The following is a 25,034-nucleotide window of genomic DNA, read 5'->3' as shown; positions in this document are numbered from 1 at the left end:
CTGTATCTCCCCCTGCCCCTCAATGCCTTCCTCTTTTTAATTTTGTGTGTCAGGCATTTTCCTCCAGGACACAAGAGCAGGAGAGCCTGGAGACATGGAGAGGTGAGTAACCAGATATTTTGCTTCCTCCTGCTTTGGCGTCTGTGGATTCTCTTAATTCCAGCCACTCAAGGTGAAGAGGGCTTCTGCATGTTGAGCTGACCAGTGCAGAAGCAGCTCTGAGATCCTGCCCCAGATGACTGTGCGGTGCAAGTGACAGTATTGTTAGGGTGCCAGCAAGTAGGCACACTGAAGAGCAGCAGACAGGGTCGGATAAGCTAAGGTCAACAGTCTGGTCAGAGCCATAGCTGCCAAGTTATCCCTTTTTTTAAGGGATTTTCCCTTATGCTGAATAGGCTTCCTCGCGAGAAAAGGGAAAACTTGGCAGCTATGGTCAGAGCCAGTTGAAGTCAGACAGTTACGTGGGAATCAAGAGTAGCCAAGATCAGTTCAAGCCAGAAGTCCAAAAGCCGGGGTCAGGAAAGCCAGATCAAGATTACAGGAACCAAAGACAAGATGAGCGAGGCAACTAGGCACTTCAGTACGACGTTGCAGACGCTGAGGAGTGGCCAGCCGGCCTCTCTCTTAAGTAGCAGGTTCCCTCCCCCTCTTTTTATGAGCTGCAGCTGTTTCTAATTGCAGCCGGCGTTTTTCAGCTCTGCGTAACTTTGCAGAGAAGGGAGGAGGGGAAGGGGCCATCTGATAACCTGCCTGACTGGGGCCTGGTTCTGGATCGACTTTTTGCTACAGTTCTGATCTTCCCTCCTCCTTGTCAGATTGCTCTTCTTCTGAGTGCTGCCACCAGTCTTCCCCAGGTGTGAATTCCTCAGATTCCTCTGTGGGGGCTTGCCTCTGTGGGGGCTTGTCAGGGGGGACTAGCCACCACTCCTCCTCGTCTGTCTCAACCCTGACAAGTATCAACCAGTCCTATGCTGATCATATGGAGGCCATCATGAAGCTGAATGGTGGGAGAGACTGGATAGTGCCTAGTTAAGCTATGAATTTGCTGCTCCAAGATGTGGGGACAGCTTCACTGGTCTTTAAAGGGATTAAACAAATTCACAATGGGTAAGACTATCAAATGGCCACTACGCATGGCGGCTCTGATCTTCCTCCTGGTTCAGATTTCAGAAGTAACATGCCTCTGAATGTGAATGGTCCGTGGGAGAGAGCTTGTGTCCCTTGTGTCCTGGGGACATCTGGTTGAGCACTGTAGTGCAAAACATGCTGCTGGACTAGATTGGGCTCTGATGTTCTTACGAGTACTTTTCATCTTTTCAGGTCCGGAGTTTGCTCTTCTACATCCCCAGGAGCCTCTGTCCAGCACCCCATCCTCTCCCACTGCTGGCAGCATGCAGAATACCAACCCAGGGAGGGTGAGAGCTGAGACTCCCGCCCTCCCTGCAGTGATGGCAACAGTGGTGCAGGGAGCCACCAGTCCAGGAAGCCAACCACACCTTTCCTCTGGAGGGGATGGAACTGTGATCCCCAAGAAGGTGCTCCTTGACACACAGCCCGATGGAGTGGAAGATGAAGGCAAGGCAGTCGCCCTGTCCCATGTCATTCTCTGGAGGCAAGAAAACCAGAGTCGTTTAGAAGAGGCAAATACTGTTTTGGTCTTATCCTGTTTTGTTTTTTGCTATGTTACTTTATTTCTTCTACAGCTAATGATAGCATAAATCAGGCTAATTCAAAGCAGACTTGACGTCTTTGATACCATAGCAGTTGGTGTCACATAAAATTACCAGTAATAAGAGACGCCCCGTTTCAGTGTTGAGTTTTTGTGGTTTCTCCATAACACAATATATCACTTGCAACCTTTGCAGGGGCTCTTTTTAATCTGATCCCGAGGGCAACCCAGGATAATAAGCAATACCCAACCTCATGCTCTACAGCAGTGTTTCCCAACCTTGTGCCTCCAGATGTTTTGGGACTACAACTCCCATCATCCCTAGCTAGCAAGACCAGTGGTCAGGAATGATGGGAATTGTAGTCCGAAAACAGCTGGAGGCACAAGGTTGGGAAACACTGCTCTACAGTTTGCGATGGAGTGCTGAAACTGGAGAGGGAAATCTGACTTCCCCTTCCTGCTGCGCTGCCATGGATATGTCTATGACCCTGGCACTTCTGTCAGAGCTGCAGTGTCCGCAGGGCCAAACCATTCCTTCTCTATTCCCCAACATTTCTCCAAACCAGGGAACAGACTACACCAGATCTGGCATAGTTTATTCCTTTCCCATTGTTTTCCCCCCTGGTTAGATTACTGTAATGTGCTCTGCATGGGGCCACACTTGAAGACAGTTTGGATGTTTCCACTGGTGTAATATGCAAGTGTTTACTGTTTCAACTACTCAGAATCACTTAGCACAGCGCTATATTTCTAGAAAAAGAGGTGCTGGAGTTAACCATGAATGCCTCCTCCCTTGTTCTCTTATATTGGCCATGTTGCCTACCTGAGAGGTAGTGGAACTGAGTTCTGGCAAGTTTGGGCTGAAAAAAAGCCCTGCATAGCACCAATACTTTCTGCATTGCCCTAATGCTAAAAAGAATGACTTTTGTTGTTGTTGCCTTGCACTACTGAAAATTCAAAAGCATGTTGAAGAAATTCCCTAGAGAAAAGGGAAGGGAAAGGGAAATTCAGGTATCTTTCTGGAAGAAATAGTCTGAAACATGCATCCCCAAACTTCGGCCCTCCAGATGTTTTGGACTACAATTCCCATCTTCCCCGACCACTGGTCCTGTTAGCTAGGGATCAGGGGAGTTGTAGGCCAAAACATCTGGAGGGCCGCAGTTTGGGGATGCCTGGTCTGAAACGTAGAAAAAGTAAGTTAACAGGCGTAATGGTTCCCATTGTCATTCTAGTGCATCAGCTATGCTTTCATAGTGGTGGCAAACAATGTTGCATTTGGATCCATTTGTCACTGATTAACAAATCAGTAAGTATGAAGGCATAGATAGGTTCATTCCAGTTTACCCTGGAAGCAAATGAATTTTCATAGGTAGGTAATTAGTGTCTGTGAATTGCACATTCTTAATTGCTTTGAGAATAAAGTTGACCTAAGTTTGTCAAGTATAGTCAGTGTTGTGTAGAGATTCAGCTTACTTCTCATTAGCAAGTTTTATTGGTCAGAATCTATAACAATCCTATTGCTTTAAGAAAAAAGCTGTCAATGGGACTAAGTAATTGTTTTGAAGGGCTGCCAATTGCAAGCAATGCCGGTGGGGCCATGGCGAGCCTCCTGGCTTGTTTTTAGGCTTTTAATAGCATGGATCAAATCAAATCCTGCTGTTAAAGGCACAGGATCTTTCCCCACTTCCCACCCCTCCCAACCTTTGGAAGTACTAGTGGAAGTTCCCACATTAATCAAATTTGTTTTAATGCCAAATCACAATATGAATACATAGTTCGGGCACCTCCCTTGATGCTTCTACTTCAACTGCCAACGCAATCACCACCACAAACGCCTATTTTCATGTTGCAAGCCCCCCCCCCCCGGTGCCCTTGTGCTAGTACTTCCTTCTTAGTTCCCAGGCTCTGTTCCTACCTTACGTCCTTGGCATAGCTGCCAAGTATCCCGTTTCCGCCAGGAAAAACCCCTTTTTCCTACCATTTCCCGGCGGTCTCCCGTTTAGTTTTTAATCCCGATATTCTCCCTTAAATCGGCTTCTGCTGGCGGCCATTTTTCTGGTGCCGCTTTGCCCTTCTATGAGCACAGAAAATGGTGGCGCCGGTGCCGGAAGTCGCTTCCGAGCATGTTCAGAAATGCGTAAAAGTGACTTCCGGTGGCGCTTTGCCCTTCTATGGGCATCAGAAAATGGCAGCGCCGGCGCTGGAAGTCGCTTTTACGTGTTTCCGGTCATGCGTGGAAGCGACTTCCAGCGCTGGCACCACCATTTTCTGGTGCCCATAGAAGGGCAAAGCGCCACCGGAAGTTGTGTTCACGCAACTTCCGGTGTGCGCGCGCTGCCGATCCCGGATCTTTCCGTCCAGGACTTGGGAGGTATGGTCCTCGGCAGGAATGGGAAACCTGTGGCCCTCTAGATGTTATTGAACTCCCAACTACCCTCTGTCCCAACTACCCCCCTGGGCACCACAGACCCTCCAGTGATGGACGGGGGTTGGGCAGAGAGCACATGAATTTCTGTTGACTGTATCTGTTAATCTGGTTCACATATTACATTTCCGCAGGAGAGTACACCGTCTGGAAAGCTTGAGACTTCTTGAGTGAAGGGATGTGTGTGAGGGGTGTTATTATATGAAATGTAAAGGAAAAGCAGTAATTGAAGCAACTTGGCTTTTTTCAGCCAACTTCTACATTTTGGTTGCATTTTATTTACTTACTTTAAAAGAGTAAGTGATCCGTGTTGCTACAGCAGCAAGTCTTCCTCAGATACCAAACAGAATCCTATTACAGTGGTGCCTCGCTAGACGAAATTAATTCGTTCCACGGGTCTTTTCTTATAGCGAAAAATTCGTCTAGCAAATCCCATAGGAATGCATTGGATTTTTTTTGAATTTTTTTTTGCCCATAGGAATGCATTAATTGAATTTCAATGCATTCCTATGGGAAACTGCGATTTGCTAGACGAATTTTTCGTAAAACGCATTCGTCTAGCGGGGCAACCTCCGCTCGAAAAATCCTTTCGTTAAGCGGAAATTTCATTAAGCAGGGCATTCGTTAAGCGAGGCACCACTGTATTCAAAATTACAATGGATACTATCAGATTCCATTCTCTCTCTCGCACATTCATGTCACATAAATGACATGAAAGCCCTTCAAATGGGTACTTACTTGGTAGGGAATTCCTCCAATGTTAATGAACTGTTAGGGTTTCGCTGCTACTGTTTGCAAACAATGTTAGCAATAATTTATTTACTAATTAATGACAGAAGTTCATAAAAATTCAAATCCAAACTTTTCAAAGACTTAGGATACATTTTAATTGGTACAGAATGGTTCCTCACAGAATACATTATGTGGCTGATTATTGGCAAAACATATAAATAATAATTTGCTAGAGCTTCATCTCCTCCACTGTCGGCAGTCAAAATGAATTCAGGGCATGCCTACACCAGTTGGTTTTGTGTGTCATTTACTCCAGAATGCACTACAATGAACCTCGGCTCTTTACAAGGCATCCTGACAGTGTCCTAATTGGTACACACCACAAAAGTTGAAAGTTTGGGCTTCTTTAATGTGGTCTTGCTCTTCATAATATACACCTTATACTTGTTTGCACAAATATCCTGCTCTCATTCTGGCCACTGCTATGCTGTTCTCCTAGAGCTGGAACTTGGCTTTCTATTGTTCTGTTCTGATATTGCCCAGCGCCCGTCACTTCTCAATTCCACAAAGATGAAGGGTGCCTATCCAAGATGGTTCCCAGCTGCAAGTTACCTAACCCAAAGAACAGCCCACAATCCTAAATACAGTGGACCCTCGGGATACGAACTTAATTCATTCAGGGGGTCCTTACGTACCCCGGAAAGTCCGCAACATGAGGTGCTGCTTCTGCGCACGGCACGATAGAGCACTTCTGCACATGCACACGTGGCGAAACCCGCAAGTATACACTTCCGGGTTTGCCGCGTTTGCAACCCGAAAGTTACGTTAGGTAACGTAATGCGAGGGTCCCACTGTAAGGATGTGTGGCAGAAGGGCATCAAGAGAAAACCAGAAATATCCCAAAGGCAAAGGGAATCTGAAGGAGACATTGGTGCAGGCATGCCCTTAGCATGGTCAAATCATGAATACAGGAAAAGAATTTGGCTGTTGAAAAAAGTGGTTCAGTTCCTTGATGCTTTTTCTTGGATTCAACAAAATTCTTGGCAAGCTAGAGAATGTGGAGTTACAACATTTTTCTCTGGGTAGCATTGCCTAGAAATACTCTCTTTTTTTTGGTGTTCACAAGGAGTAACAAAGCTGTTCCTCAGCACAGCTTGCTTGGTGTTCTGCTTCAGTCGCCTATCCGGGTTGGAGACTTTGGGGTTCTGAAGAACTTCAGACAATGCCCTCACTGCGCTTGCTCCGCCACACAACCAGGGCTGTCATGAGCAGCGTGACAAAAATGGGTACCAGTATGAACGGGCACAAGATGGTGTTAGGAGGGTCTCTCAAAGCCCTTCCCGAGACAGGGCAGTTTTTGAAGTAGTGCTTGTGAATCGCTATGAAGAATTCATCCACTAGCTGGTTTGGCCAGAAGCAATGCATTTTCCCAGCAATCTGGTAGGTGCAATTGGTAAGCTCCCCATACCAGCTGAAAAAGAGAAAAGGACACTTGTTAGAAGGCAGCTGCAATTAGGGCCCATTTCACACATTACAGAGAGGCAAAGCAGGAATTGCCACCAAAGTGTTCACTCAGCTGTGGGCAGATCCACACAGTATATATAAGGCACATGCAACACACATTTAAAGCATGTGGCTTCCCACCTCAGCCAGGAATCCTGAGAACTATTTCACCCTCAAAGAGCTACAATTTTGAGCACCCTTAAAAAAACTACAGTTCCCAGGATCCTTTCGTAAAGGCATGTGCTTTCAATGTATGGTGTTTGTCTGCCCACAGTTGCAGCTACAGCTTCTTTATTAGTATACGTGCATGTTGCATAATTGGTCTGTGCCATAATCATAGCTGCCAAGTCTCCCGTTTTCTCCGGGAAACCCCCGTTTTTCCAGCTGTCCCCAGCCGAAAAAACCGGATTTTTTTGTTTTTCCCCAGTTTATTCTGGCGCGGCGGCCATTTTGGAACTGGGCGGAGCATGCTCAGAAGCGACTTTTGATGCTGCTCTGCCCAGTTCCAAAATGGCTGCAGCGCGACTTCTGGTGCGGCAGCCATTTTGGAACTGGGCACAGCAGCATCAAAAGTCACTTCTGAGCATGCTCTGCCCAGTTCCAAAATGGCCGTCGCGCTACTTCCGGTATGCTAATTTCAGTCTGGTCCCTTATTTTTCAGAGAGGAACTTGGCAGGTATGGCCATAATACATTTAAAATGCCTTGGGTATGCTCCTAAAATTATGACATATTAGAAAATCAACAAGAGTAAATCGGCAACAAAAACCTGCAGAATTCCATATTCTTTCAGGAGTCAACATTCAGCGCTCCAAGCTAAACGGCAACCAGAGTAGTTTGTATTTAGTATTTCTAAATGGTTGTAATGCCTACTGTCAGAGGGCCTGGTATGGCTACTCTAGAGTAACGACTCCAGCATGGTCTTTTAAGGTTTTTATTAAGTGCTGATTATTTACAGTGTTCAGAGCAGTAAAAATGCATCCTTAAGGTGAGGTGTCTGAACTCCCGAATGGCGATTGGCGCGTTTTCTTCCAGCACCACAGCTTTGGCAGACCCAACCTCTTCCCCCTACGTTTGCGTCGCAATTCGGGAGTTGGGGGAATTGGCCTCCCCCCTGTGCGTCCAACTTCCTGTCCCACCTGCGGCCTGGGCTCCACAACTTTGCCTGAGCCTCGGACACCACTTCCTGACTCTCCGCTGGAGGCAGAGCTCTCCTTACTCTCTCCCGCGCTTGGGGATGGGCTGGAACTTAAGATGGGAGGGACTTCCCTGTATCCCTCGTCCCTCACATCCATCCCCCTCCCAGGCTCCTCTCCCCCCCTTCCTAGTGGCTCTCCGCTTGCTGGGGACGAGTGAAACCCCAAGAAGTCTGTGGCATCCGAGCCTGTGGGTGTAAAAATTTCCCCCCAATCCTGCGATCTTTCTCCTTCCCCCTGAGAAGACGGGAATCCCAAGAAGTCAGTGGCGTCAGAGCTGGTGGGAGTAAAAATGTTCTGCCAGTCCTCTCCTGCCTCTGACGTCGTTGACCTCGGTGAAACCCACACCTCTTCTTCCGTGTCCTCAAATTCCGCTTCCCATCTCCATGGAGAGCTGCTGCCTGCTATCCCTTCCTCCTGCCCCTCCCCCTCTCCCTCCCTTTCCATGTGCCAGGGCTTGGGCCTGTGGGGGAACAGGGCGTGGAACTCTTCCACTAAAAATTCCTCAGGTACTTCTGTGGCCGGTATCCACTCATTGTGGGACGGCGGAGTGTCCTCCCATGCTATCAGGTACTCCAGTCCTCTCACCCCTCTCCTTGAGTCTAAAATCTCAGTTGCCTCATTGAGCTGTCGGGCGTCTCCCGTCTCCCCCCTCCCTCTGGAGGCTGATCGCTGTCCCTGAACCTGGTACTTTCCCTGTACGGCGACAGCAGCGATCTATGAAACACTGGGTGCACTCTCATGTCCTCCGGCAGTGCTAGCCTGAAGGCTACCGGGTTGACCTGTTGCGTGACCTTGAAGGGGCCCAGCCTCCTGGGTGCTAACTTCTTGCATCGCCCCCTGGTGGGAAGACCTTCCGAGGATAACCAAACCTTGTCCCCCACCCTGATGACCTCTCCCGGTCGCCTGTGGCGATCTGCCCCCTTCTTGTACGCTTCCTTGGCCCTCTCCAAGTGTTCTCTGAGCTGCTGGTGCACCGTCTCCAGGTCCTCTGCCCAATCCTCTGCCTGTGGGCCCTCTTCCTCCTCCTCCCCCTCCCTCTCCGGGAAAGATCTGAGGTCGCGCCCGTAGTTGGCCTTAAAGGGCGACACCCCTGTGGAGACGTGCACCGCATTGTTGTAGGCAAATTCTGCCAGTGGCAGGCGATCCACCCAGTCCGTTTGCCTCTGGCTGACGTAACATCTCAGGTACTGCTGCAGAATGGCGTTGACCCGCTCCGCCTGTCCATTGGTTTGCGGGTGCCTAGCCGTCGACAAGCTGACCTCCACCTGCAGGAGGTTCATGAGCCGCCGCCAGAACCTGGAAACAAATTGGCGGCCACGATCCGAAATAACCCTTAAAGGCAATCCATGCAGTCTGAATACGTGGTCAACAAACAGTTTGGCCGTCTCTTCTGCCGAGACCGCCCTGGCACACGGTATAAAATGGCACATTTTGGACATGAGGTCCACCACCACCAACACTGCGGTCTTGCCCCTGGACGACGGCAGGTCTGTGATGAAGTCCATGGACACTACTTCCCACGGCCTGTGCGGTGTGGCTAAGGGCTCCAGCAAACCTGCTGGTGGCGCTCTGACCACCTTTGCTCGCTGGCAGGTGTCACATCCCCTTACATAATCCCGAACATCCTCCCGCACCCCTGGCCACCAGAAGTGTCTCATGACTAGGTGAGTGGTTTTGTCCCTTCCAAAATGACCCGCCGTTGGGTTGTCGTGCATCTGCTTGAGGGCCTTACCTCTCAGCTGTTTGGTTGGCAGGTACAGGGCCCCCTTGTAAAAAAGCAAACCCCTCCTTTCCTCAAAGTCTTTGGCCTGCTCCCCCCCCTCTCAGTTCTCTGAAGATGCGGGTGGCAAATTCATCAGCTGCTGTCAGTGCTGTGAGTTCTGCCTCGCTCACCACTGCTGCTCCGCAGGACCATGCTGATGGGGGGAAAATATGCCTGGGTGCCGGTGGCAACTCCTCCTCCATGTACTCTGGCTTGCGGGAGAGGGCATCCGCCCTGACATTCTGCTCTCCCGGGATGTAGTGGATGGAGAAGTTGAAGTTCGAGAAGAACTCTGCCCACCGTATCTGCCGCTGGTTGAGCACCCTGGCAGTTCTCCAGAACTCCAGGTTCTTGTGGTCTGTGCACACCTGGATGGGGTGCTTGGCGCCCACCAGGAAGTGTCGCCAGTGCTGGAACGCAGCGTGGATCGCGAGAAGTTCCCTGTCAAACACTGTGTAGTTGCGTTCCGGCTGGGTCAGCTTCCTGGAGAAGAAGGCACAGGGTCTCCACTCTCTGTTGGCGTCCAGTTGCAACAGAATCGCTCCCAGAGCCTTGTCCGAAGCATCTGTCTCCAGGCGTAGGGGCGCATCCTGCACCACGTGGAACAGGTGCTGGTCGGAAGCGAATACCCTCTTGAGGCTTTCGAACGCTGCTTGCGCCTCTGGTGTCCACCGGAACTTCTGCTTGCCTCTCAGGCAGTCTGTGATAGGAGCCGTGACGCGAGAGAAGTTCTTGATGAACTTCCTGTAGAAGTTCGCGAAGCCTAGTAGGCGTTGGGCATCTTTGCGCGTCCTGGGGCTGTGCCAGTCCAGGATGGCCTGCACCTTGTCCTTGTCCATCGCCAGCCCCTTGTCTGACAGCTTGTAGCCTAGGAAGTCCACTTCTTTGGTGTGAAACTTGCACTTCTCCAGCTTCACATACAGGTGGTTGTCCTTCAGGCGCTGCAACACCTCCCTGACATCCTTCACATGCTGCACTGGGTCATTGGAGTAGATAAGGATGTCATCCAGAAAGACCAAGCAGTTCTTGAAGAGGAGGGACCCCAGGACGTGGTGCATGAAGGCCTGGAAGCATGCTGAGCCCCCTTGCAACCCGAAGGGCATCACCAGATATTCAAAAGAGCCCAGAGGCGTGAACATCGTGGTTTTCCATTCATCACCCTCCCGGATCCTAATCAAGTTGTACGCCCCCCTCAGGTCGAGCTTGGTGAAGATCTTGCCCCTGCGTGCCGCTGTCAGGAGATCATCCACTCTGGGCATGGGGAAAGCCACTGGCTCTGTCACCGAATTCAGCCGTCTAAAATCCACCACCAGACGGCGCTGTTGCGTGTCTTTCTTGTCCACCCAGAAGACCGGGCTGCCCCCTGCTGCCTTGCTTTCTCTGATGAACCCCCGCTTGAGGTTCTTGTCGATGAAAGCGCGCAGATCCTCCAGTTCCTGATCTGACATGGCGTACAGCTTGGCTGGGGGTATAGTTGCCCCTGGCACCAGGTTGATCTGGCAGTCAAAAGGCCTGTGTGGGGGTAGGTGGTCGGACTCCGCTTCGCTGAAGACCTCCTGCAGGTCCCAGTACGGCTTGGGTATTGCCTCACCCCCCTTGACGTGCATGGTGGCCACCGTGGCTATCGGAGGCCCCTCCCCTGGTTGGTGCTGCATGCAATGTTCCAGACAAAAGTCCGATCCAAAAGTGATGCATCTCTGGTGCCAACTTATGGAGGGGTCGTGGCGCGTCAGCCAGCTCATGCCCAAGACGATGGGGGGGTCTGAGATGGTTGTGACGTTGAAAGCCAGCGTCTCTGAGTGCCTTCCCACCGTCATTCTCATGGGGGGGGTTTGATGCGTGATGGCCCCTCCCAGCAGCTCTCTGCCGTCAATGGTGGCCACGTGCAGGGGAAAATCCAGCTGCAGAAGTTGGATCTGGTGCTCTTCCGCAAAGTTTCTCGAGAAGAAGTTGGCTGAGGCACCACTGTCAATTAAGGCGAGGACTGTCAGGGGATAGCCATTTGGGAGCGTGAGCGTGACTTCTAGAACCACTCCTGCTCTGGGAGGGGTGGGCTGTCTGTGCTCCTCTCTGTGCGGGTGGGCGGGCGGGGGCTGTTGTCTGCTGACTGTGCCTGGCCGCTCCCCCTTGTCTCCTGCAGCCAGGCTGTCTCGTTTCCCTGTTGTGGTGCTGCGTCAGCTGGGGAAGGTACAACCGTTCCCGCCTTTCCTTGCCACTCTCTGCGATGAGGGCAGTCTCTGACGCGATGCCGGGGGGAGTTGCAGAGAAAGCAATTCCCGCCTCTTCCCTCCTTGCGTCTTGGCGCCGCCGGGGTTTGAAAAGCCCGCGCGCGCGCTCCTCCGATCTCCATCGGTTCCGGCTCTGGGCTTGGCCTGGGCGGGTGTGGGGGCGGGCCCTGGGGTGGGGTTTGGTGATGTGGTCTGTCCTGGGAGCGTGGGAACCAAGGTTTTGCTGCGCGCGTCGCTTGTTTGTCATTCCATCTGGATTCCTGTCTCACCCCCACCGCTAGCGCCGCTTTGCTTAACTCATCCATAGTTCGCGGTTTGGGACCTCTTGCCAGCTCATCCTTAACGTCTGCGTGCAAACCCATGTAGAAGGCTGATTTCACTGGCTCACTTTGCAGATCCCACCCCAGTTTGTGCACCAGCATGGTGAATCTCGCCCAGTAGTCCCTAACTGTCGATTTTCCTTGTGTTAAGTTATGAAGCTCCTCTTTAGTGGCCTCCATTTCACTGTCACTAGCGTACATTATTTTTAAAGCTTCTAGAAATAATTTTGCGTTCTTCATGCAAGGATTTTTTTGCGCGATGAGCGGTCTTACCCATTCTCGGGCGGCCCCCGTCAAATGCTCTATGATAAAGGAGACTCTGTGCGCGTCATCTGGGAATTCTGCTGCGTGCAATTCCAGCGCATAATTTATTTCTGTCTCGAATCCTAGGTACTCCCTAGGGTCGCCGCTAAACTTGGTGACTAGGCTCTGTCCCCTTCTCACTTGGACTAGCTGCGGCTGGGGCACCCCCCCACCTCTAGCGGCTTTCTCCTCTTCCAACTTTTTCTGTAGGTCCAAAATCATCACCCTTAGCTGTTTCTCAGTCTCCTCTTTTGTCCTCACCTGGTCCACCAGCTTGTTCAGCTCCTCCTGCGCCCCTCGCGCTTCCTCCTGAGCGGCATGCAATTGCTGCTGTGCGTGCGCTGTGAGGTTCTGCAGCTCCTGCTTCGCTGCTTCGGCCTCCAGCCTCCAATGCTCAGCCTCTTGAGCGCTCATCGCTGCACTCCAAAGTAGCCAAAAAAAGATTCGGGAGTTGCTGTCAGAGGGCCTGGTATGGCTACTCTAGAGTAACGACTCCAGCATGGTCTTTTAAGGTTTTTATTAAGTGCTGATTATTTACAGTGTTCAGAGCAGTAAAAATGCATCCTTAAGGTGAGGTGTCTGAACTCCCGAATAGCGATTGGCGCGTTTTCTTCCAGCACCACAGCTTTGGCAGACCCAACCTCTTCCCCCTACGTTTGCGTCGCAATTCGGGAGTTGGGGGAATTGGCCTCCCCCCTGTGCGTCCAACTTCCTGTCCCACCTGCGGCCTGGGCTCCACAACTTTGCCTGAGCCTCGGACACCACTTCCTGACTCTCCGCTGGAGGCAGAGCTCTCCTTACTCTCTCCCGCGCTTGGGGATGGGCTGGAACTTAAGATGGGAGGGACTTCCCTGTATCCCTCGTCCCTCACACCTACATATAACCGAGCATTTTTATTTTTAATTTTTGATGGGAAATACAAAAGCCCTGTTCAGGTGTTCAATGAATGTTTGGGGGCAGGAGCTCCATTTCTTCACACGTTCATAGGCACATGAAATTAATGTGTCCATAAATTCCTATTGCATGATCTGAATGCACATAGTTTCCTATGTAGATTTTTATGACCCATCTGCGGATTCCAAAGCGCATACTGGGGTGGGGTATTCACTCTCTCGCTATACATTACTTAAGCAAAGCAAGATAAAAACAGATGGTTCAAAGCATTGTCAGGGACTGGCAGGTCTTGGATGCATGTGTGTTGGACGCTGGGGGGGGGTGGAAACTGACTTGGGAGAGGGACCCATCAATTTAGGGGTGCAGTGACCCCCAAGAGGCAGGAACCAAAGTCAGAAGAATAGAGCTCTCAGGGATGGAGGGCAGAACAACGGGCTTGGAGGAGGCTGATCACGTAAGTGGAGGGATGAATGAACCCCCACCATCTCCTAGAACCAGGAGAGGACTGAAGAGGGAAGAGCAGCAGCTGCTGCCATGTGTGGTGCCCTCTTGCTGAAAAGCAGACTGGGAACAGTTGCCTCAATGCTAGAACTTGCCTGCAAGTGTACTCATAATAGAGTCCTGCAGAGAAGCTACTGGAAGTGATTGCTTTTCACAATAATTAACTACCTGCCGTGTGCATTGCTTTGGCTGGGATGTGTATGGAACAAGTAGGTCATTTTATTTGAAAATGAATGCCAGTGGCACAACTAATATTTCTATACCCAGAAGTGGCTGTTATTTACAGTGCCCCATGACTTCAGAGTGATCCAAAAGCAAGAGGGTGTGGTTAAATAGGGTTGCCATATAGCTGTGTTTTCCCGAACATTTCCTCTTTGGGGGCTAACATTTTGGGGGCAACATTTTGGGGGTGGGTTTTCACATTTTACAGGAAATGTCCAGTTTTTTTCGACATGTGCAAGCTTGGGAGGGCGATGACGTTGAACTTCTGTGTCCCGGAGGTGCTGTGTGGAGCAGTCGCTTTGGCCGGAGGAGAGCGTGCAGAGGAGAGCCATTGGAAGATTAGGTGGGAGCTGGGGTCCTGCATCTGCCCCAGCCCGCCATAATCAGTGCCACTGCCAGGCCTGTGTGCCTCTTTCCCTGGCTCTGGCTGGCTATAGCTGCGGCGGAGAGCTGCTTTGGGCGCTGTGGCCACGGCCAGCCCGAGCCAGGGAAAAAGGCGTGCGGGCCTGGTGGTGGCAGTGAGAGAACATACCGCCACCAGGTATGTTCACATGTTATTCGGGAGTCCTATCACTTGGATTAATGATGCTGGGCCAGAAGTGTTTCAATGCAACAAAACAAATAAAAACCCTGCTGTTTCAAGGATCAAATGTGTGTTTATGGCCATCCCATAAGCGTTGGATGCAGAATGATGCAGTAAACGAGTGGCAACTGATAATTATTAGTTAATTAATTATTAATTAACTTTGGTGATTAATTGCCCACAATATTTGGGAACCCTAGTTAGCACATCCTAGTATTCTTGCATAAATAAACAAGAGCATTTGAGTCCTCCCATCAACCACTATGTTCCATCATTTAAAAGCAAGCTCACAGTATCAAAAGAAGCAAGGGGAAAAGCTACCGTAATCTGCCAGCAGGCAGTGCAGTGAGATGGAGCTGAAAAAAGCCCAGGGACTCAATGTACATCGCAATTAAAGCAAATCCAAAATAATCATGAGCAAGAAGCACTGGCAATAGGAGCACTCAGTGAAATATCACACAGTGGGAGGCATCTATCACAGATCATGCAAAATCTAGGGGAGAGGAGTGAGCCATTACACTGTCACAAAATGCACCATGGTAACTCAACCACCCCCAGGTACAGAGAGAAATTCAGGTCTCATTCAAAGTAAATCTATCAAATCTGCACTTTCTGAAACAACATGCAAATGAAACACAGCTATCCTTCAAATTTGCACGTCCAAATTTTGCTGTGCAGTTTACCAATCAATCACAATAACAGAGAAATATTATGGGGAACTGCATATAAAAATGTGTTTATTAGGAGAAATATGCACAAAAATGCTGATGAATTTAAACAAATAGTAAGTTGCTGCAAAATGTGGAGAACTGAATTTAACTTTCGAAAAGTGCAAAACCAAGACAGCAAAAACTGACAGATCCTTCCACCCCTAGAGACTCCCACCTTTATCGTTCAGCACAAGACACAATGCCCCCCCCCAAAAAAACAACCCCAGATACACCCCCCTCTATGCCGTAAGTGGTCGACCTAAACATAGCTCATCATATTATGTAGAACTGCAGAAATCCAAATGACACTTCAGTCATCCCCAGTCACTATTGTTCTGGAGTTCATAATGTTCTATTTTGTTATGACAAGTGCTCTTTACATGTTAAGCAATGCATTTTTTATATTTTCATTCTGTTACATGATTTGCCCTAAAAGATATATTTCCCAGCAACTTTTGCTATTTTTATGAACACATGTTAGAAAGAAACCAAATGGCAGACAGAAGCTTTCTGACACTCTTAAAAGTGAGGAAGGTGGCTGAGTATTTCTCCTTGGGGAAATCGCTTCAGAATAACACTTGGCAGGGAATAATATTTTGTACAGAACAAGATTTTCATGCAGATAACTGCATTATGCCACAGAGATATTAAAGAGGAAACACAGGCAACTCCAGCCTTCCCCACAGTCTCAGAAAATGAAATATTCAATGCAAGCCGCAAATAAAATACTCCATGGAGGGAGCTTATTATGACACAAGGAAATTGCTTCAGAGTCTGCCTCAAGGAATCCTAAAGATGTTTCACATTAAATAGAGGATTCATAAAAGCTGTAATATTATACTCAGATCTTATTAATGTGCCCCTTCCAACAAATGCTACAAATAACCAAGAGCATTTGATCCAACTTCCGTAAGCTAAGAAGCACCTGCCCAACTATTATTCCTTCAAGGACAACAACCCTTGGCTTCCTGCCTTCAGCATTTAGCAAGTGAACTCACAGAGTTCCTGATGGACTCTGAAGACCTAGATGCGGTAATGAGGAAAACCAAGACCACTGGTTTGCCTAGGAAATGAAAAGAGAAGTGTGTGGGTTTTTTCTGCCTACCCTTGCTGTACAGGGCTTGTTTACTCAGTTGGGGTGGCTCCTCACAAATAATATTTGTACAGTAATTCAAAATGATCTCTCTTTAGTCAACACTTTTAGAGTGGCTTTTGACTAAACAAGTATAACAATAAAATGGTAATTTTGTTCTTCCAGTTTATTGAGTAACGCAGAGTCGCTGCAGCACTTTGGGATAACTTTGTGTTATCCTTTGGCTCTTATGTTTGCAGAGGAAGTTATTGACAAGGCTGACAAAGTGGAGTTATAATAAATAAAATAAATACTAAATGAAGAATTCACATTTATGTTGTTTTACTAATTTGTTAGGGACCCAGGTGGCGCTGTGGTTAAACCACTGAGCCTAGGGCTTGCTGATCAGAAGGTCGGCGGTTCGAATCCCTGTGACGGGGTGAGCTCCCGTTGCTTGGTCCCAGCTCCTGCCAACCTAGCAGTTCGAAAGCATGTCAAAATGCAAGTAGGTAAATAGGTACCGCTACAGCGGGAAGGTAAACGGCGTTTCCATGTGCTGCTCTGGTTTGCCAGAAGCGGCTTTGTCATGCTGGCCACATGACCTGGAAGCTATACGCTGGCTCCCTCGGCCAATAATGCGAGATGAGCGCCGCAACCCCAGAGTCGGTCACGACTGGACCTAATGGTCAGGGGTCCCTTTACCTTTACCTTTACCTTACTAATTTGTTACAGTCTTTGGAACTGGATTTTACTGCACTTTTGAAAGACTCGCTTCTAGAAATAATCTTGAAATCACTCACTTTTGTTAACTATCCCTGAGGCATCACTCCAGAAGCATTCACCTCTTGCAGACAAAAAAAAATGGTGCTGGATCTTATAATGGAAACAAGTGTCAACTGCTGTTGCTAAAAACCAAAGTGACAAAACATTCTAGTCTAAACTTTAAAAAATGTGTGTGGAACATCTGTGTATGAGTTCAACTAATAAATTAGTCTGGGTGAGGAGCAATTAAATAGACATTGCTGTGGTGTCTCCTGTAACAGTTGGCCCAGTTAGCATTGCTATCTAGAAAGCATTACTATCTCTTTGGAGGCGCCATGAAACCATTCTCTTTGCATTTGTTTCTCACTCTTTCTTTTTTTCCTTATCTAGTCAAGTCTTTTATAATCAGTAGGTGCTCAAAATAGCATTATCTTCAGAGTACTTTCTATAAAAGGAGGATGAAGAATTTGGGACTGCACCAAGTAAGCACTACAGCGATTTGGCCTTCATTTGAGCCAGAGCTGCTTATCCTCAGAATCACTTTCTAACGCCTGAGTTTAGTTCTGCAAAGGAATTACATATCAATTGCCTTTGCAACGAAAATAAGATGCTAAGCTAAAACCCAAACTAGAAGGCTGTTTTTTATTTTTCTCACCACTTAATGCAAGGAGAGAGAGAGAGAGAGAGAGAGAGAGAGAGAAAGAGAGAGAGAGAAGACATGGTCACTGGCGAAGGATGGTGTTTTGAGGGTAGATGCTTCACCACCTGAGCGCTAGATGCTCCACGCAGGTCCATTTTTGGAGATTTTAATCTTCTGCTGCACACATATTTCAAAAAGTTACTTCTCAGAAACCACATGGGTTCTGGCAGGATTATGTGGTGCCAAAGTATAAACAATGATTTCCAAAATACTCTTTTTACCCAGAGTTGACCCTTTTCTGTTTGTCTCACGATAGCAAAGAGATCTTCACATTTGCTCTAAGACATGATACTTTGTTGAAAAGAAGATTTATAAGCAGGCACATTTCAGATTGAATGCCCACGCGCGCGCACACACACACACACACATCTGCTTTCACCCCAAATACCTTCAGAAATCACATGCACAAGCATTTTTTCTGTTTAAGGAAAACAGACAGCCCCTCCCTGTTGAATTACAGGCAGGCACTGGATTCTTGGCAGAAAAAAAATAGTTTCCAAGCCTTAATTAATTAATTAAATTTCTCTACTACCCTTCATTCAAAGATCACCGGTTGGTTTACAATTTAAACATACAAAAATATACACCATAGTAACAAACAAAAACAATAACTGACACACACAATTTAAAAGGCCATAGATTAGCCAAAGGCCTGGGAGAAGAGGAATGTTTTTGCCTAGTGCCTAAAGATATAATCAAGCAAGACTACTAATTTCAGGCTTTAAGACTTATTGAGGCATCACAGGTCTTTTAATATCAAAGTTAATATGGAAATATGGCACAGGAATATAAATCCTGAGTATGTTAGCTCACATACTCCTCCTCTACCTCCCCCCAAGTGCCCCTTCCCCTCCCCTTTCCATGTTGGAAATAACCATAATTTACCAAGAAGGCTGACTGCCGAAGAATTGATGCTTTTGAATTATGGTGCTGGAGGAGACTCTTGAGAGTCCCATGGACTGCAAGAAGATCAAACCTATCCATTCTTAAGGAAATCAGCCGAGTGCTCACTGGAAGGACAGATCGTGAAGCTGAAGCTCCAATACTTTGGCCACCTCATGAGAAGAGAAGAATCCTTGGAAAAGACCCTGATGTTGGGAAAGATTGAGGGCACTAGGAGAAGGGGACGACAGAGGACAAGATGGTTGGACAGTGTTCTCGAAGCTACGAACATGAGTTTGACCAAACTGCGGGAGGCAGTGGAAGACAGGAGTGCCTGCCATGCTCTGGTGCATGGGGTCATGAAGAGTCGGACACGACTAAACAACAACAACCAAGACATCTGAATCAGAAAAACGGTAGTTTGCACTGGTCATAAAGGACCCCTGACAGTTAAGTCCAGTTGCGGACGACTCTGGGGTAGCGGCGCTCATCTCACTTTACTGGCCGAGGGAGCCGGCATTTGTCCACAGACAGCTTCCAGGTCATGTGGCCAGCATGACTAAGCCGCTTCTGGCGAAACCAGAGCAGTGCACAGAAACGCCATTTACCTTCCTGCCGGAGCGGTACCTATTTATCTACTTGCACTTTTATGTGCTTTCAAACTGCTAGGTGGGCAGGAGCTGGAACCAAGCAATGGGAGCTCACCCTGTTGCGGGGATTCAAACCGCCAACCTTCTGATTGACAAGCCCTAGGCTCTGTGGTTTAGACCACAGCACCACCCGCGTCCTCATCAGCCTCTTAGGGTGGCCCATTCTCCTAGGTTCCCCACCTGTGTGGAGGGAGAAAGGTGCTGAAAGCCTGAATCTCAACAGGAAGTGATGTGACCATCACAAGGGACTGATGTCAAAAACCCCCTACTTTCAGATCACCCTTTTGCTGCCCAGTTGAGAAAACAAGGTCCAGAGTGTGGCCTGGGTTTTTTGTTTTGCAAAACTAGTATCTGACACCAACACAATATCAAAGAGCATGAATTACTGCCAGAAACGCCATTTACCTTCCTGCCGGTTGATGTGCTTTCAAACTGCTAGGTTGGCAGGAGCTGGGGCCGAACAATGGGAGCTCACCCCATTGCAGGGATTCAAACCGCCTACCTTCTGATCGGCAAGCCCAAGAGCCTCAGTGGTTTACACCACAGTGCTACCCGCTGGTCATGGTTTGCCCCTAAATCTGGAACTGAAATCACAATTTTAAGTGGGTTTTAATTTCTAATCTGGAAGCAGTTCAGCTGTAACCAATTTGTCTGATTCAATTATTAAGAGAATACTAGGGTTATCTCACACCCGAAGTAGGAAAAGGGTGCACAAGTCCAAGGTGGGAGGGGGGCAGAGTTTACAAACCCACAATGTTCAGCTCCATGACATCTGAGCTGAATCTTACTCAAACCTGCCACCTTCCTCCTTCAGGAGATTAGGATGCCATCATCACGGCTACATTTGGAAATCTTGGCTTGATTTAAAACAAAAAAGATTGGGCGGCTAATGGGCAGCTCTCCAGCATAGCTGCCAAGTCTCCCGTTTTCCCCGGGAAACCCCCGTTTTTACTTACCTTTTCCCGGTGGTCCCCCGTATCACTTCGTCTCCCGTTTTTCTCCATTATTTTCTCCTGCTGGCGTCCATTTTTTCCCCTTTCTGATTTGCCCTTCTATGGGCACCAAAAATGGCCGCCGCCGGCTTCAAAATTCGCATCTACGCATGACCGGAAGTGCGTATATGCGACTGCCGGTGTCCACAGCGGCCATTTTGGTGCCCATAGATGGGCGGGGCGACACCGGAAGTTGCGTCGACGCACTTCCGGTCATGCGTAGAAGCTACTTTTGAAGTCGGCGGTGGCCATATTTGGTGCCCATAGAAGGGCAAAGCGACACCGGAAGTTACGTCGATGCAACTTCTGGTGTCACACGGCTGCCGGTCCCGGATTCTGCAGTCCGGGACTTGGAAGGTAAGCTCTCCAGGTGTCCTTGAACTGAAACTCCCATCATCTCTGACCACTGAGCGATTCTGCCAGGGAGTTATGGAAGTTGGAGTCCAACAACACCTGGCATGCTACTCCTGCTTTAAAGTTGTTCTGTTTTTAAAGGTAGCACTATGGAAACTGGGCTTTTAGGGTTTGTTTTTTTAATTTTTTTAATAAACAACCCTTTCCCTTAAACTACTGACAGCTGATTTCGGTTCCCATTAGATTATTAAATAGCAGCAGCAAGAAAAATCCCCTGAGTGCAATGACAGCCGAGTGATTTATACCAACATGGAGCTCCCTTTGCTTAGATGGGCACATGAAAACCTTTTCCCACAGTATAAATTCTACTCTTTCCTCAAAAATGTTTTGGCTTTTCGTTTCATTCGTTATTATTCTTTTAACATAAGCCAATTCGAGGGGGGGAAATAGTCCAAGCATTCTGATCAATTTACTTTTGGACAGAAGTTACAAAACAACGGCACCAAAAAGAACCACATTTGGCATGTCCAAGAAAAGCACATTTTGTTTGCAAGGCTCTCAGGCCAGTGGGTGAGGCTTCAATTCTAAACAGACTTATTAGGAAGGAAGTCCTCCACTGATCTAGAAAACATGGTTAAGATTGCGCTGCTAGCCTTAATAGCTTCCTGAGAGGCAACTCCATGGACCTCAGGCAGACTTTGACACGTTCTGGTATGAGCTTAAAGGGTGTGTTACTTTCACCCTTTCCAAAAGAGAAATTACCCGTGATCCTATTTCTGTTCCCTACTTTCTAGCTTTATCTTACAGTGTATGTCGATATATTCTTTCATCTTCCCCGTAGAATTGTTACCTGCTGAATATAACTCTTGGTAAAACTCCTGAACTTATCTTTCATCAAGTTGTGAATACTACCCGTTTTATCTTTTATTAGGCTAATCTTTACCTTTTTTGACTGCACAGCTTTAGCCAGCAATTTGGAATTTTTATTACTACAGTTTTCAAAAAAAATAAATCTCTTTTCAAGAATATCAATTCTCTTTGCACTTTTCCGAGATCTTTATTTTCTACATTTCCTGCTTGAAAAGTTTATTTGCTTCATAATACTTGTACTTCAGAGTGAGAAATCCGTCTTTTAAAGTATTTTCTCTGGGAGCTCTCAGTTTCTGCTGCTTATTCTATGGCCAGCGGGGCCTACCCCATGGGCACCATTTTAACTAAATGTTTTTAACAGATCAATTGCTGCTGCTGCTCTGGAAATTGTATCACTGAAGTCCCAAAGGGAATAAATGCATTTGTGCAAATACTTTGCAAGCAGCTTTTGGACTTTCAGAAAGGTCTGTGCCAAAAGTAAAATGTTATTAAGATAAATTTCTATTTATAAACATAGCTAAGCGGTGATATTGCTTATTTTCCCTATGTATCCAACTCAGAAGAACAAATGTTTGGCAGTAACGAATCAAAATGTGGCCTTGCTTTAGAAACAGCACTGTGGTTTCCATATTTAGCATGATGGCATTGGCATAGAATGTGCTTAGCTAAAGCACTCGTATATTGCGGGTGGGGAATAACAATCTGGAGCAATAAGAACCTGTAGGAGGGGCAATTCTGATAAGATGAAAGTACTAATTCTGGGTGGTTCATCTGCCCAAGGAGGTGAGGTTGGCTCGAGAGAGCTGCAGTTTCCTTAAACTTAAGCACCGGATTCTAGTAGGGAGCTGTGTTGGTCTGCCGTAGTCAAAATAAATAAAAACAATTCTTTAAAAAGACTTGATTCTTTTAAGGGAGTTTTTAGGTTTTTAAGAAGAGTCTTTTAAAGTGTCCCAGAAACTCCAGCAGGTGCAGAATGCTGCAGCGAGGCTCCTCACAGGGTCCTTGCCATGGGAGCATATTCACCCAGTGCTCTACCAGCTGTACTGGCTCCCAGTGGAGTACAGGGTCAAGTTTAAGATGCTGGCTTTGACCTTTAAAGCCCTATGCGGCCTAGGACCCTTGTACTTACGGGACCGCCTCTCCTGGTATGCCCCGCAGAGGACCCTAAGGTCCATGAATAATAATACACTTAAATGTCCCGGGCCCTAAGGAACCCAGACTATCCTCCACCAGGGCCAGGGCCTTTTCAGTGATGGCTCCGACCTGGTGGAATGCTCTGTCTCACGAAACTAGGGCCCTGCAGGACTTGATCTCCTTCCACAGGGCCTGTAAGACAGAGCTATTCCACCTGGCCTTCAATTTGAATTAGCCTGATCCTCTATTCCCTTTCCCCTTTCCTCTTCTATGAAGAAACCCTTTTTGGGACCCCACATTTAAATTCTTCCCTGGTCTCCTTGCTAGCCCTAGTCAGCCAGTTAGCCCTGTGATCATTTGATGTCTACTGCAGCGTTTCTCAACCGCTGTTCCGCGGCACACTAGTGTGCCGCGAGACGCTGGCTGGTGTGCCGCGACGTGCGGCGACGAGAAGGGCGATTTGCATTGTCACGTGCCTGGCGGCCGCCAATACACTACGCTAACCCGCCGGAAAGCAATATTTCTCCTCCTCTTTCCCAAAGCTCAGTGCAAACGAGCCTGGCGGCCGCCAATACATAGCACTGACCCGCCGGAAAGCAATATTTGGCAAGTGTTTCTTACAGTCATAATTATAATATAGGGCGGGACAGAGTTAAATTTTTAAACTTTTTTAATGGTGGTGTGCTTCGTGATTTTTTTCACGGAACAAGTGTGTCATGGCCCAAAAAAGGTTGAGAAACACTGGTCTACTGACTGGAGGCCCCCCCCCCCCCCGCCAAATGACCTCTGAATTTTTAAATTTTATTGATATTGATGCTGCATTTTATGTTGTATTTTATGCTGTTTTTAAGTCACCTTTTAATCAAAGTTTTATATTTGCTGTTAGACACTCTGAGCCTGGTTTTTAAACTGGGAAGGGCGAGGTAGAAATAAAAAATTATTATTATTATTTTAAAAAATTGTTTTAACTTAACCACCAGCTTCGTGGTTTGAGAACACTCAAACTTTGTCTCTGGAGACATTGAGGGGCAGTATTTCAATGAGAGTAGGAAAATGAGAGTACTTTTAAAGATAATTTTTAAAGAAAAAAAGCAGTGAGTAAAATACTTTTAGACCTTCTGGATCCTTGGACTGATTTACATCAATAAGAGAACCCATTTTTGATGTGGTAAAAGAGGTGTGTTCATCACCAGTTACAATTTCAAACTCCTGCCGACCAACTCTGTCAGGAAGAGGTGATAATCTTCTTCGTGATTTCACTGTCGTCGATTATCCTCTAGCTCCTTCCACCACACTTTTGTGTACAGTACTGAGGTTTCTTTTCTGTTCATGACATTTTTATAATTGCTGTTGTTTGCATATCTCGGTTTCCCATAAGGGCGGAACTAGAACTTGAGAAACTCATGGCCAAACCAACATAATAACGCAAATAGATGGGAAACCAGCATGCCAGACTTTTCCAGAGTTGGAGAATAAGTGAGTAGAGGGTGCAGTACAGAACTAGGACAGTGGCTTTCAAATGCATTAACAGCAGGAAATTATGACTCTATAGCACTGCCTCTGAGTCAAAAACTTGCCTTGGGCAGCAATTCTCTACTCGGAAGGAAGTCTCATTGAACTCAACAGGAGAAAGGGCAGCCTAATTGTCATCAGTGACCAAACCAGGCCTGCAGAGGAGGGAAACTTCCAGTAATGGAAGAGAATGGCTCCCATCTCCATGGATGCATCCACTTTCTACTAACTGCATCCATTTAAGTGCCAGATTTCTCAGCCTCCCCAGAACCACCCCACTTAACTCTTCCATATCAATCATATTGATCCATTTCAAGCCATCTAAACAGCTGTGCTATAATAACTACTCAGATAAGCTCCCTTTAGAAACAACAGTCCGGCTACCACAACAACGAATAGCATAATGAATCAACTCATTAAAAGGCTTATGCTGCAAGTGAGCATGTACATATGAAGAAGTACATTTGCAAATGCTGTCTCATGAATAACCGAGAGCACCTGTGGCTTGCAAACTCGAGTCAGTGAATAATTCAACATGGATTGTGCCAGTGCTTTTTTTAAAAAAGAAAAATGGTGCTGGTACTATAATATAAAAATAATATTTTTTAATTCTGGGCTGCTTCCAACACATATAAAAACATAATAAAACATCAAACATTAATAGCAACAAGCTGATCCAATATAAAAATTAGAATAACTTTTAAAAAAACATCTTATAACAAATAAAGCAATATTCAATAATTCACTAGAATCCGATAATAAACAGTAAAATTAAACATCAAAGAATAATTAAACAGTTTACACTTATCAATTACAAGAAAGAATTACTAATCTATAATCAATAAAAATTGCAGCCAATCACAATGCATAAAATACCACAAAACATACAAAACCATATAAAAGGATCAAACTGAGAAACAAGAACACACAAAGTAAATCCCCCCCAAAATATCCCTGAGGTCCTCTCTTCCCAACTGCTTCTGCTGTTCTCAAAGTCATGGTCTGGGAAGGCTCCCAGGACTGGAAGGTGGAGAAGCCATTGCCTGATGACCAACAA

General features: G+C 47.3%; 1 protein-coding gene across 1 annotated transcript in view; it reads right to left on the bottom strand.

Moving 5' to 3' along the window:
• Positions 1-4,883: 4,883 nt before the first annotated feature.
• The window catches only part of RAMP1 (receptor activity modifying protein 1), a 42,564-nt gene continuing 22,413 nt past the window's right edge, over positions 4,884-25,034 (bottom strand). Inside the window, exon 3 of the mRNA XM_035140713.2 lies at positions 4,884-6,297. Within this exon, the coding sequence (XP_034996604.1) occupies positions 6,042-6,297 (256 nt within the window). The 3' untranslated portion in view covers positions 4,884-6,041. The remainder of the gene's footprint in view (positions 6,298-25,034) is intronic.

Source organism: Zootoca vivipara, chromosome 1 (genome assembly GCF_963506605.1).
Source record: "Zootoca vivipara chromosome 1, rZooViv1.1, whole genome shotgun sequence".
NCBI lineage: Eukaryota > Metazoa > Chordata > Lepidosauria > Squamata > Lacertidae > Zootoca > Zootoca vivipara.
This window is presented reverse-complemented; position numbering and strand designations above follow the sequence as displayed.